Below are 13,506 nucleotides of genomic sequence, written 5' to 3' on the forward strand. Positions count from 1 at the left end.
TGTCATAGTTGTATTGTATAGACATAACACCTTTATAAAAAAATGTGCACTCACACAAACTCCCACACAGCATGCACACACACACACATACACACACACAGTCACATGCATACAACCACATACATGCATATACACATAAACACACATGCACAAATAGGCTACATGTACACACATGCACAGATGTACACACAAATTTACTCACCTCACACACACAGGCACACGAACACATGTTCAAGCAATGAGTTACATTTTTTTAATGTAATTTGTGCATTTTCATATAATTGCCGTTGTGTTTTAATGTTATTTCAATATTTTCTATTGTTAAACACCCACAGATCCACCTCCACATCATTCATGCACACAAATCAGACGTGTGTGTATCCGCACCCATGCATCCACACACATTACATTGTTTAGCAATGAATTTTATTTTTTTTTTTCCAGAAGGAAGATAGATGTCTACATTGTGGTTATAGACCTTTGGTACCAATTGTAGAACATTCCTGCCGATTACAGTTCAGTTGAAAGCAGCGGGAGTGAAACTGTTCCAATGTGCCCCGACTACAGGCCAAACACTTCTGGGGCAAATTTAAACAGTGTCCAAAATGTTGGAAAATGGACTGGAAAAAGCTTGGATTCAAAAGTTTGTGAATCCAACATTTCTTACCATTTACATTTTTCATCTGAAAATGGTCTTGTAGAAATTGTCTATAATGTTTTCTGTACTAATAAAAATACTAATAGAAAGTAAAATTCATGCTCAGTTAATGCATTTGGGGAGCTTACTACATGCAGTTCTATGTATGTGATAAACATTAGTCCTCTCTGACCCTCTGTAATTAGACTGGGACCACCCTTACTCTGTCTGTAGTGGTGGATGTGCCCGTGGCCTTGGCTTCTCGACCCATATGACAGCTGTAAGGTCACCATGAATCCAGGGGTCCTTGTATGTTCCACATGTCTCCCATCACAATTTGCTTGATTTCGGTAATAACATGGACTTTGAAAATAACTATGTAGCTATACTTTGAGGAGTGCAGGGACTTTGGAAACCACTTGTAAGGCAGATGAGGGCAAGAGCTACTAAATTTGGCTGAGAGCGGTTCTGTGATGAAAGACGTGGTCTGGAATGAAACTGGGCGAGGTTAACAGATGGCCAAAGTAGAGGGAAAGCTCAGTGGAGCTGCCGGCCAATCTTGAAATAACTCCCAACTGCAGCTACTGTGCGACATGCGAGCACCATGCAACAGCTGCAGTTATACAAAGCTGTAAAATACTGAAGGACGTGGCACTTCTGGAGGTCCTTAAACATATCCCCCTAAATAACCGGACTAACCAGAAACATTGAATTATTTATGAATATACTTCTGACAGGAAAGGAGCCTATTTACAAAATATGTGTAGTCACTGACTCACAGTAGCCTAAATATGTGTGTGAGTGCTAGCAACTGTGATAACCTTTTGTAGCATCCTGTGAAATAATTCTACAATTGCATTTCAGAAACCCTTTCAAGGCTTGTTGGAATGTTTCTTTTATTTTTTGTTTTTTCAAAATGATAACGTTAATTCGCTGTTTCTAGAACTCTTGAAATTGATTTCAATCACCAGTTACAATTAAGAACATGCTAATCACATATTTGATCATACACTTAAAAGTGTTAGAGAGGCAAACCTTTAGGCTACACACTTGCAACTGCAAACCATAAAAATGCAAGTAGGCAAGAGCGCTTTTCATTGGCATTTAATTTTGAACGTATGATTAGTTTAGCCACTCCCTTTCAATCGGTAAGGCAGATGCTAACGTTACATGCCCTTTGTATCCGAGAAAGCATGTATTAAGAGGGTTTTCTCAGATTCAACCTGGGAGACTAGGCTTACTCGTGTGCAGGGAAAGATCCACAACTGCAAAGGAAAAGAGGCGGAAACGTCTCATTCTGTCCATCTGGTTTACTCCGGTGAGAGGGAAAGGCGAAAGCTACATTCACAGGATGAACCGGATAACGGGAAAGAAGAAGGATGAAACGTTAATAGAGATGCAAAACACGACTGAATATCCAAGTGGGGGTAAGATTTCGTCGGAATTTCCAAGCGCCGTCGTCATTTATTGGTTGAAATATAGTGTGCTACCTTGCTTTTGTTAGAAGAACGGATGGTTTTTTGCCTGACGCATTCTTCAAGGCAGTGCGCATGGTCTGTATTGGATAGCTAATACGCCAAACCGCAGAAGGCTGATTGTGTTAGCTATGCCTAAGGTTTAATTGTCATATGTCATTCTGACAAGAATTAAACAATTCATTTATTTTGAGTTATAGTTGTTGGATTTCTGGGTTGTCTGTAGAGAGTGAAATTAGCATTGTTAGCTAGGTAACAGTAACAGCTGTGGAATTTGCCGGTTAGAAACTTCATGAAAAAACAAATTTATCTGCTGCGCTAACGTTATTCCCCTAGCTATCGTTAAATGTTTTGTCATTCTCATACATAACGTTAAAACCTCCGTTTCAAGAACTTGTCGTTTAGATAACTTGCTCGCTAACGTGGCTGAATTGGCTAACGTTTACGTCTTTTAGTGTGACATCACTAGCTAGCTAATATAGTTGGCTGGCTGCAAACACTACAGTAGCCTATGGGCAGTAACGTTACAACTAGTTAACGTAAGCCTACATTTTGAAGGTGGGCGAAATCAAAGCAAAACAATGTACGGTCCTAATAAGATGGGAACGGCAATGTTAGGTAGAGCGTTTTGCTAGTAATAAAGAGACCGACTGAGAGGGAATTGAGTTTTAAATCTTATGAGTCATCAATTCGGTTGGTGTGTGGCCTATCTGCTGTGTTAATAACTAAGTTAGTAAGGAATAACACGAAGTAAGCTAAAATAATTACTAGAAAATATTTTTTCTTTTTTTCCCACAATCTTGTTTCAGATAACTAGCTAATCATTGAACCTTGATTTAAAAATGAAATTAATACATTCAGTTAAGTCTAGTATAGGCTTAAACTTATTCAAAAAATGAAAAACAATTTGTTCTGCATCTTCCGACATAAATCTATATTCTGAAGAGAAGCAATATTGTAACTTTTAGACATCAATATTGTAACATTTCACCATTTTCCAGCGCAGACTGAAGACTCATCTCTTCAGGCTGCACCTTTCCCTCCCTACCTCACTACCATGATTAGCCTTGTGTATGCCATAGATTATAATGGCACTTATGTATCTTATTGTTGTACTCGGGGTATTGTAGCTGCCAACCGTGGTATGCTAGTTGGTAAGTTGATGTATTCGTCAAGGGTTCAAGTTGTATCTATGTGATCACGGTAGGACTCGGAACCACACGTTCCTCTAGGGTCCTCATCGCACTTTGTCCCTCGTTTTGGTTTGCACTTAATCGTACGTCGCTCTGGATTTGTAAGAATTTTCAAGCTGTAAGGACACATATTGGATGAATGGTAAAAAAATAAATAAATCAGTCTGATCCTATAATTTGTCATGGTATTCCCTAGCATAAAATGATGACTTGCCATTGCAAAGGCTGTCACATGCCCACTGACAACTGATTGGCTGACCTCAGCCATGTTTGTTTAGATATGACTTTATCATTGTACATTCAATGGGAGACTGAGTTGTGTCTGAAATGGCTCACTTCACAAATTATTCATACCTATCTAGTGAATGTCCATATAATGTGCTACATATTATGGATGGGCATATGCTTTTCTCACGATACATACATTATATGGGGTTCATGATAAAAGGCAAAAGAATATTTTTGGGCTAGAGGTGTTCTGCCAGGAAGAATGGGGAAAAAGGAAGCGTTTACATGCTGCTATAGTTGCCCAAGGAGAAGTTTGTAAACAAATTAAAATAAAAAAGTGATCTTGCTTTGAAATATGAAGAAATGTGTCATGTTTAAGACTGACAACCTGCCCAGGGTGTATTCCTGCCTTTCTCCCAATGTATGCTGGGATAGGCTCCAGCCCCCCTGCAACCCTGTTCAGGATAAGTGGGTTAAGATAATGGGTGGATGGATGGATGGATGGATGGATGGTGTCATGTTTAACGTTGTACCATTTAGAGGTCAAGTTCGCTTAGATACTAATTGTAAAAGGCTTTTTGACCAGGGGTGCCCACATTTTTGCACACGATCGTATAAGCTAATTTGCCAGCAATGCAAACTAGATTTTAAGCGACAAATATGGGCCTTTAATTTTTAACTATGCTATATAAGCTTTCTTTACCTGCAGTAAGGAGGTGATTGGATACACCTGACTAATCAAAAGCAGCTGAGAAGCCAAGTGTCCAATTACTTTTGGGGGACAGTGTATAAGAAGGAATGTAATGCTTACTCTCAAATTAAAGGTAGCAGTCTGCACTTTCACTTTTGAAAAATAATTTCCGTTTCATTTCAAATCCAATGTCCTGGAGTACAGAGACTAGTAGTCTACAGGCAATGGAGTGTGTCCAGGACAGTAAAACGGAAATTCCTGGAAGTGGGATATTGCTTTGTTCCACATTTTGGACAGTTTTGTGCTCTGGCTTTTCATGTGACAGCTGGTGTGTTCTGTATAGCTGGGACAGTAGCTAGTCAACCATTTCTTAATTTTAAACAATGGTATGGACTGCATATAGTGAGCATGGATCTATTTGTGAGTGATTTTATTTATATTCCATGTTTGAAGGCTGAATGGACTGCGAATTGACCAGTGTACACTTGTGCACATCGATGTATGATTTCAGTCAGTTCTGTATACATAATTCAACAAAAAGCTTTATTTGTTTGAAGTCCCCAAAAACATGTGTATTCATAAATAAAACTGAAATATAAAGTCTTAACAGAACCTTAAAAAATGCTGTGATTCATTTGCTTTCCTGAATTCTGTAGGATGAATGAGAGTTTGTTCTCCATGGGCACGATGTTCTCTGAACTAAGAACAAGCACAAAACCTTCAGAAGAGGTCAAAGCCTCCTTTGCATTGAGTAGGCCTACATGTTTTGGGTAGTCAAAGAGAGTGATGCCATGGATAGATGCCAACTACACACATTTTTTGGAGTCCGGTATCGTCCAATATCTTCTGCCATCTTTCACAGTAGTCTTGCCCATCTAAATTAAAGCAAATAACCTGAAATGCAATAGACCTTTCCCTTCGGCCAATACTTGTCAGTCAGAGCATTGTCCTTATCTGCTCCCTGCCATTTCCTCATGCCGTTACCCAAGCCTGCATGTGTTTCTGGGAGATTTCAATGAACTGTCATAACTATCCATCATCAGCTTAAAGTTCCAACTCTGCAAAATCCCCAGAATGCACAATAAGGTTAGTAGCAGCAACAGAGCCTGCAGCACAAACAGTAATTCGTAATGTTGGTCTCCTGTGTGTGTGTGGGGGGGTGCTCATTAGACATCCTGCACCTGGGATTTGTGGGGAAAGCAGCAATGAACACAAGAGAGATTTGGCATGAAGCATCAAGTATTTGACCTTTTGAAAGGGCATATAGGGAGCTTCTAGCTGAAGATATGTGGTTATAACTTATTTCTAAGATGATGCAGCACACAGAGCATGCAGTGAGCATTAAATAATTATCATCCCATCTCTAAAGCTGCCATGCTTACAATCATTAGTTCTCAATTACGCGCTTGTATTGATTGGTTTAACATCCTTAAGGCTCCTAATTTATTTTGTTCTTCATTTTTAATGAAAAAAAGTCTGGGAATTTTTCGTCCTTTCTTTTAACCGGAGGCTTTGTTAATGGAACCACACTTTTTTATATATATATATATATATATATATATAAAAGATTTCTTTCAATTTGGTTGCCAGTTGTACCCTATCTATTCCAGTCACCCATGCTGAATGTTTAGGATACACCATCTACGTCCTCATCCGTCGGCGGCCCGGTGAGATCCAGTGATCCGTAGAACGACATGCCTCCTCCCAGCCGCATCGCTCCAGCCCGTGACCGTGATTCAGGGGCGATCAGGGCGGGGCTCCGTATACGCCCATCCTACTGACCCCGCCCTCGGAGCGGCGGGCCAATTACGGTGGCGTTCAAACGGACGCGAACCCCGGTCCTCTGTGTGCCACTGCATCAAGGTCCGACGCCTCGCTTAAACTGCACATTTAATGATATTTGCACAGTGACATATACAAGAAATAGGCCTCACATTGCCGTAATAATGGCAAAGTCATTATAATACAAAATACTTAGGAATTCTCAAAACTGTGTTTTGCAAAAACGCAACATTCAAACAATCACTCGATCTCACGGAATGATGCCTTTTTTTGTAGCTCTCATGGCAAGCTGAAAAAGTCACGTTTTGAAATGTGTGTCTGAAACATTGAGCCGGTCACAAATATAACCTCATGCGATATGGGGTCCAAGGATCATGTGGTAATTTTGCATTTTAATGCTGCAAAGATAACGTGCAGTCTCTGTCTCAAAATGTGGCATTCCCTAGCATACAAGCTGCCTGATGACCAACAATGCTAAAGCTGTAACGTGCCCAATGACAACTGATTGGCTGATGGCGGTCATAATTTTCAATAGACACATAGACATAGACATGGCATGCAATGTTTCAAATTGATTAGTCGTATGGTTGAGAAGATTTTTGCATTTATAGCTTTTTGCTTACGATAACAGCACCTCACAACCACACAACACCTCTTGCTATAGGCACCTAAACATGCACACTTCCACAGAGTAACATTATGGTGGCCTGAAATTTGGGAACTATGTATAAACAATGCTGCAATTTCTACATCGTGAAACCAAAACACATAAAAATGCCCTTTATTAAAACCAGATTGCAAATCTCAAATTGTGGAGTACAGTGGCAAATGCATAATGTTTCATTTATGGAGGGCAGTGTATGTTGTTTTTTACTGTTCCCAGAAATGTGTGGTGTATGCCATCCCAGCCTACACCCTTACTGAGAAGCGTGTGAATCACTCTCTGCTTCTCACTGCTCTGCTCTTGTGCATAATTTTTCTCGATTTAGAACATGGTGTCACTGAATATTTCGTCAGGCCTGAGGCCAGAGTTCAGTTGTCCTTAATCTCTAACCTTTGTAGTGAAGCAGTGTGTTAACTGTTCACTATGTGTATCTCTGTGCACAAAATGCACAATCATGAGTGCAGTGATACAAGATAAGAAAAGTGGACCTAAATAGGTTGGACCTTGGGTTTGCAAGCAGTTTAAATCTGTAATGCTTTTACACAGTTAAGCATTACTTTAGCATTGGCTAGTTGGCATTGAGCATGGAGTTCAGCCAACATTTTAAGTTCGCAATACTAACTGTTGTTTGTTGGTCAGTGTCTTTTGTTTTGTGGTCGTAGTTCAGATTTTGTAGATTGCCGATATAAAGTTGATTTATTTTATGTCCCTGGTTGAAATATGGATGCATGAATGTTGGCTGGTAAAATTGTATACAGTCCATGGTGGAATCTTGGAAAGCTGCAGTTGGCAAGGGACTCTACTTCAGGTAGACATTCTGCAGATTAAAAAAAAAGAATTTTTCATAGCAGATGGGTGAGTTATTGCCCGTAAGGACAACTGAAAGCCAATTAACAAGACGCAACAATACTTGTCAGTTCAGTGGTGTTTTTGGTTCATGAACACAATGTTTTGGAGGTCATTGTTTACTTGATCTGATAATTCTCAGAGACTAATTATGCTTCTTTATTTACAATTTGAGACCTACTGTATCAGAGCAATACAGATTTGTCCTTTCCTGAGTCTGTTCTCGAAGAACACAAACAACATATTTTTAGGCGTTTTAGCTGTAAACAAAAAGTGAATTAATGGGGCGAGGTCAACTGCCACTGTCAGGATCAGTTTAAGTGTACAATGTATTTGACTCCATCATTGGCATAGATTTTGAGGGGGGTGGGTATCCTGTCCCCCTAAATGTTGAGGGAGCATTAAATTGTCCCCCTCAAATTCCTGATTCCAAAAAAAAGTAAAGTATGTGTGATTTGTGTGATTACAATTGAGCAAAACGACAAGATTCATCAAGGGATTAATCAAAGTGAACTATTGACAATTCTTCTGGGTGGTTTCGGTTAGCAGAACAAGAGGGCACACATGGAATTTGGCGATGAAAAATTCTGGACAGATATCAGGGAGTATTTTTTCACACAGAGAGTGGTCACTGTGTGGAATAGCTTGCCAGGACATGTAATGGAGACAGAAATACTGGAGGGTTTTAAGACCAGACAGACATACTGTGCTTGATACTATTTACTGTAGCCTTTTGGCAAACTATGCAGTAGGTCCACGTAGTGGTAGAAAAAGGCGAGCATTGCTGGCCTGTTCTTGCCATTAAGTTATGTCATGTTATGTTATGAATGGAAAAAAGTTTATCACAATATTGGTAAAAAAATAAATAACAATTAGAATATTTTCCCAAATCGTTCAGACCTATAGTGACCTCAATTTAAACATAGGTCAAACATACTATGAAATACTTTTAAAGAAGGGAAAGCATAAAATAATGAAGTGCTTAAGCCTATAGGTAGAAAGAAAGTTTCTTCAGATTAGGCCTGGAGTTATTTGTATTGCAGCAGTCTGTTGCAGAAGAGACGGATTCCCTGGAACTGTCTTCCCCCTTGATTATGGAATGGCTGGGGGAGTAAACACTGATCTGGTGAGTGGCCATTCCTTCTGGAAATGGAAAATGTTAAGGTGGCAGGAAGGCAAGTTTTCAGAGAGGCCTTTCAGCTGAGTCATCTCTCTGCTGTGGCAGTATTTGACCTTAAAAAGGCAACTCTAAAAATAGCGCAATCGTAGTTCCGGTCTTCGCTGCCTTAATTCACGTGTCTTACTGTGAAAGAAAAAAGGGGTCTGGCCAACTGATATTCGGTTAGAATATTTAAATGTTGTCCCAACCATTACTGTGTGTGCAATGGCTTCCCTGCTGGCTCGCCTCCCCAAAAATCTCCTGCGCTTAAGGATCGACTACAGCATGCCTGATAAAAATAGTGTGTGGGTCATGAACATAACAAACTTTCCCTTCACTGAACTCATTGCTCCTGCTTCACAATATGAGTTTCCAATTAGCTTCATGCAATAACAAAACTGGACTGCTGTTTTGGAACCAGTGTGTGGGTGAAACCACCATTTAAACAGGCTAGTTTCGAGATGCCAGTTCACGTGGTATTTGCAGTGGGCACCAGAATTATTGGCACCCTGAATAAGAGTAAAGAAGAAAAAAGGCTGCCTGTAATAAACACCAATAATAATCTATATGTTATGTTGAAACGCATGGGAAAATTATATACTTTTATTTAAATGTATGTCAATAAACCTGTATTTATTAGTTGACAGTATTTTTGTGCATATTTGTCAAGGGTGCCAATAATTCTGGAGTCCACAGTACAGACAGTACTACAGCTCTAACAGGTCTTGTAAATCTGATGAAAAACCTGTGTGTGATGTAAAACAGTAAAAACCTGTGTGTGATGTAAGAGAGCAAAAACCTGTGTGTGATGTAATCATGGGCAGGGTCATCATGAGGGGACTAATCATTAAGCCATTAGCAAAAATGTTATAAAAAATGTATGAAAAGTAATCACTTTTCAATTTCAAATAAGTGTCCCAATGTCAAACATTAGTTTGAAGGAATTATAAAAAAAACTTCTCCCATAGGCCATCTATTTATTTGATACGGAAGTCTTGAAAATGTGAACAGACCTTAAGGGAATAACGCCATGACTTCTGTGGCCTCTGGTCTGCTAATTATTGAATGTGATCTATAGCTGAAATAAACAGCAGTATGTTTTCAATGCATAAGGAAGATTATACTGTGAGTTAAATTGGTATACCTGGTAAAGGTGATTTAATGTATGTCTGTGATTTGTATGAGCCTGGGAAAGGTAAATTAAGTCGTCTGTAGTTAAAATCATGACCAGCCGTTTCATGTTGGGAACAAACACAAGTCTGTAGTCGCTGTCGCCTCGACAACCATGCCACAAAGAGGCTTTGTCAGCAATGGGGTCAGTGAAGTACCCCATTAGTTTCTTCAGCTGGCCACAATCTGTCAGCTGTCACAACTCTGAGCTTCCTTTTCAGTCTGTTAGCACACAGGTCTCGAGATGGAGAGAACAGTTCAGTGTGTTGCTTCTCTGATCGATGCTAGTTAGTGGATTCATCTACCGTAAGTACAGCGTGAGGTTTGTGCATGGTTACAGTGCAGAGGTCGCACCGCAGGTTTGAAACTGGTGGGGCAAAAGTTTTATTGCACTGACAACACTCACTGAGCACTTTATTAGGAACACCTGTACACATACTTATTCATGCGGTTATCTAATCTGCCAATTATGTGGCAGCAGTGCAATGCATACAATCATGTAGGTACCGGCCAGGAGCTTCAGTTAATGTTCACATCAACCATCAGAATGGGATAAAAATGTGGTCTCAGTGATTTCGACCGTGGCATTCTTGTTGGTGCCAGACAGGCTAGTTTGAGTATTACTGTAACTGCTGATTTTCACACACAACAGTCTCTGGAGTTCACTCAGAATGATGCAAAAAAAAAAAAAAAACGTCCACTGAGCAACAGTTCTGTCGGCAGAAACGCCTTGTTAATGCAAGAGGTCAGAAGAGAATGAAAGGAAAATAATGCAAATAACCCCAAATAACCCACATTACAACAGCATCTCTGAACACACATAACCACACATTACAACAGCATCTCTGAACACACATAACCACACATTACAACAGCATCTCTGAACACACATAACCACACATTACAACAGCATCTCTGAACACACATAACCACACATTACAACAGCATCTCTGAACACACATAACCACACATTACAACAGCATCTCTGAACACACATAACCACACATTACAACAGCATCTCTGAACACACATAACCACACATTACAACAGCATCTCTGAACACACATAACCACACATTACAACAGCATCTCTGAACACACATAACCACACATTACAACAGCATCTCTGAACACAAATAACCACACATTACAACAGCATCTCTGAACACACATAATCACACATTACAACAGCATCTCTGAACACACATAACCACACATTACAACAGCATCTCTGAACACACATAACCACACATTACAACAGCATCTCTGAACACACATAACCACACATTACAACAGCATCTCTGAACACACATAACCACACATTACAACAGCATCTCTGAACACACATAACCACACATTACAACAGCATCTCTGAACACACATAACCACACATTACAACAGCATCTCTGAACACACATAACCACACATTACAACAGCATCTCTGAACACACATAACCACACATTACAACAGCATCTCTGAACACACATAACCACACATTAGAACAGCATCTCTGAACACAAATAACCACACATTACAACAGCATCTCTGAACACACATAACCACCCATTACAACAGCATCTCTGAACACACATTACAACAGTGGTGTGCAGAAGAGCATCCCCCCAACGCTTGTTTTGCCACCCACATGTTCCAAAATAAGGAACTGTTGTTGCTAAAACTATTTTAAGTGTCTTAATAGATCGAGATTGAACCGTGAGTTTTTATCCTGCCACCATAGGGATTTGAAATTGAACCATGAAAAAGGGAATGCATGCAAAAAAAACCCACACTGGCCCAGCCCTGGTGAGACTTTTTTTTTTGATTGGGACTATTTCTATGCCATATGCCTCAGTAAACCATTTGATCAGATCATACAGTATGCACAAACAAATTAATGTCACTTCTAATTAACAGGACTCATTTTTCTCAAATATTTTTTCTCAAATAATATTGTTTTTATCTTTGCCTTTAACAAAGAAAGATCAGAAGAATATAAGCCAGTTGTTGCTTGCAAGCTCTAGGGAGGAAACCAATGACATTAGTTCAACATATTTCATGTTTAATTACATTACAGTTTCATTTCAGGCGTTTAAGAGTAAGAGAACATTCTTTGTATGTGCATTGAGTTTATGCGGCTGGATATTTAACGGGTCAATGGCAGTACTCCACAGTGCTGCGTTCTTCGGGTGTTGGCTGTCCCATGTTCGTGGTGGCTTCCTTCCTCTGATACAGCTGCCCTTGGCCAATGGCCTGCTGGAATCAGCTGCGGCTGGGCCAAGTGGACTGAGCATGCTCACTGGGCCAAGTGGACTGAGCATACTCACACCAAGGCATCGCTGCCATTGTGTTCTTGTGGGATAAACAGGTCCCTGGAGAGAAAGCTAATGCTAATGCTAACAGGGTACAAAGGGCCAGAGATGGGAGCGGAATAGATTGCAGCGATGTAGATGCCATCCTGGTGCTTTTCCTTTGGCACTGAATAGATGCCAGGGCTCCAGGAATGTGGCGTAGCCTCTACACACGCAATCCTGCATTCCCTCAGCAGGAACATCCAATTCCTCAATTGTTTATGTTACCAGCTAGCGGTAACATAATAGTACTCATCATCTAACCTCTTATTGCACACACTGGTTTTTGCCATACACACCATCAACATGTTTGGCGGCAAAAGAGGAATGCTTACAAGGAGAAGCTTCAAAGGTGGTCTCAATGATTTGGAGATGTTTCACTCCCAGTAGTCCAGGGGTACTGTTTAAGATGAATGGCACAATTAATTCAACAAAGTACCAAGAAATTTTGCACACCTTTTTAACCATTTTCTATTTCACCTGTACAGTACATTTTTGAATGTGGGTAAAAAGAATTAAAGAAGCTGGAGTTGGAAAAAGTATTCCTCTTGCATCACACACATTTTTATTGATCAGCTATCCGTTTAATGGAATTTAACTTAAGGACTATCAATTATTCACGTCTTAACATTATAAACCCCTACTGCCGAGTGGAAGCATAGGTTCTGCAAAGCTTTGCAGTGTTTGTACTGCGCTGCACAACCATCTGAGAAGTAGAACACCTTCCCTGGGGCTATCATTCAGGGACCCATCTGAGAGGCCTGTGAAAGAGGGGGAGCACAGTGGTGTTTTGGGTTGGCCTGTGAAAGAGGGGGAGCGCAGTGGTGTTTTGGGTCGGCCTGTGAAAGAGGGGGAGCGCAGTGGTGTTTTGGGTCGGCACTGTGAAAGAGGGGAGCGCAGTGGTGTTTTGGGTCGGCCTGTGAAGAGGGGGTGCGCAGTGGTGTTTTGGGTCGACCTGTGAAAGAGGCGAGCGCAGTAGTGTTTTGGGTCGGCCTGTGAAAGAGGGGAGCGCAGTGGTGTTTTCGGTCGGCCTGTGAAAGAGAGGGAGCGCAGTGGTGTATTGGGTCGGCCTGTGAAAGAGGGGGAGCGCAGTGGTGTTTTGGGTCGGCCTGTGAAAGAGGGGGAGCGCAGTGGTGTTTTGGCTGGATTCGGCTTCTGACAAATTGCAAAGTACCAGTCTCTTTTGTTCGTGAACTGTCTTTCCAAGCTCTTTATTATAGACTTCCCTGCCACGATCCTGCTCACATCTTACAGAAATACTTCACCTTCTCTGCAGTCTTCTGGAGGGGATTTCCTGTCTGGTGTGGCCTTCA

The 13,506-nt window shown here is 40.7% G+C and overlaps 1 protein-coding gene across 3 annotated transcripts in view; it reads left to right on the top strand.

Annotated features, from left to right (window-relative positions):
- Window positions 1-1,759: 1,759 nt before the first annotated feature.
- LOC133130220 (anoctamin-5-like) overlaps window positions 1,760-13,506 on the top strand; it is a 61,426-nt gene continuing 49,679 nt past the window's right edge. For all 3 annotated transcript variants that reach the window (XR_009708927.1, XM_061244623.1, XM_061244624.1), the window contains exon 1: window positions 1,760-2,064. Coding sequence is in view for 2 of the 3 variants with exons in the window: in XM_061244623.1 (XP_061100607.1) it covers window positions 1,989-2,064 (76 nt within the window). In the remaining variant the exon portion in view is untranslated. The remainder of the gene's footprint in view (window positions 2,065-13,506) is intronic.

Source organism: Conger conger, chromosome 6 (assembly GCF_963514075.1).
Source record: "Conger conger chromosome 6, fConCon1.1, whole genome shotgun sequence".
Lineage (NCBI taxonomy): Eukaryota > Metazoa > Chordata > Actinopteri > Anguilliformes > Congridae > Conger > Conger conger.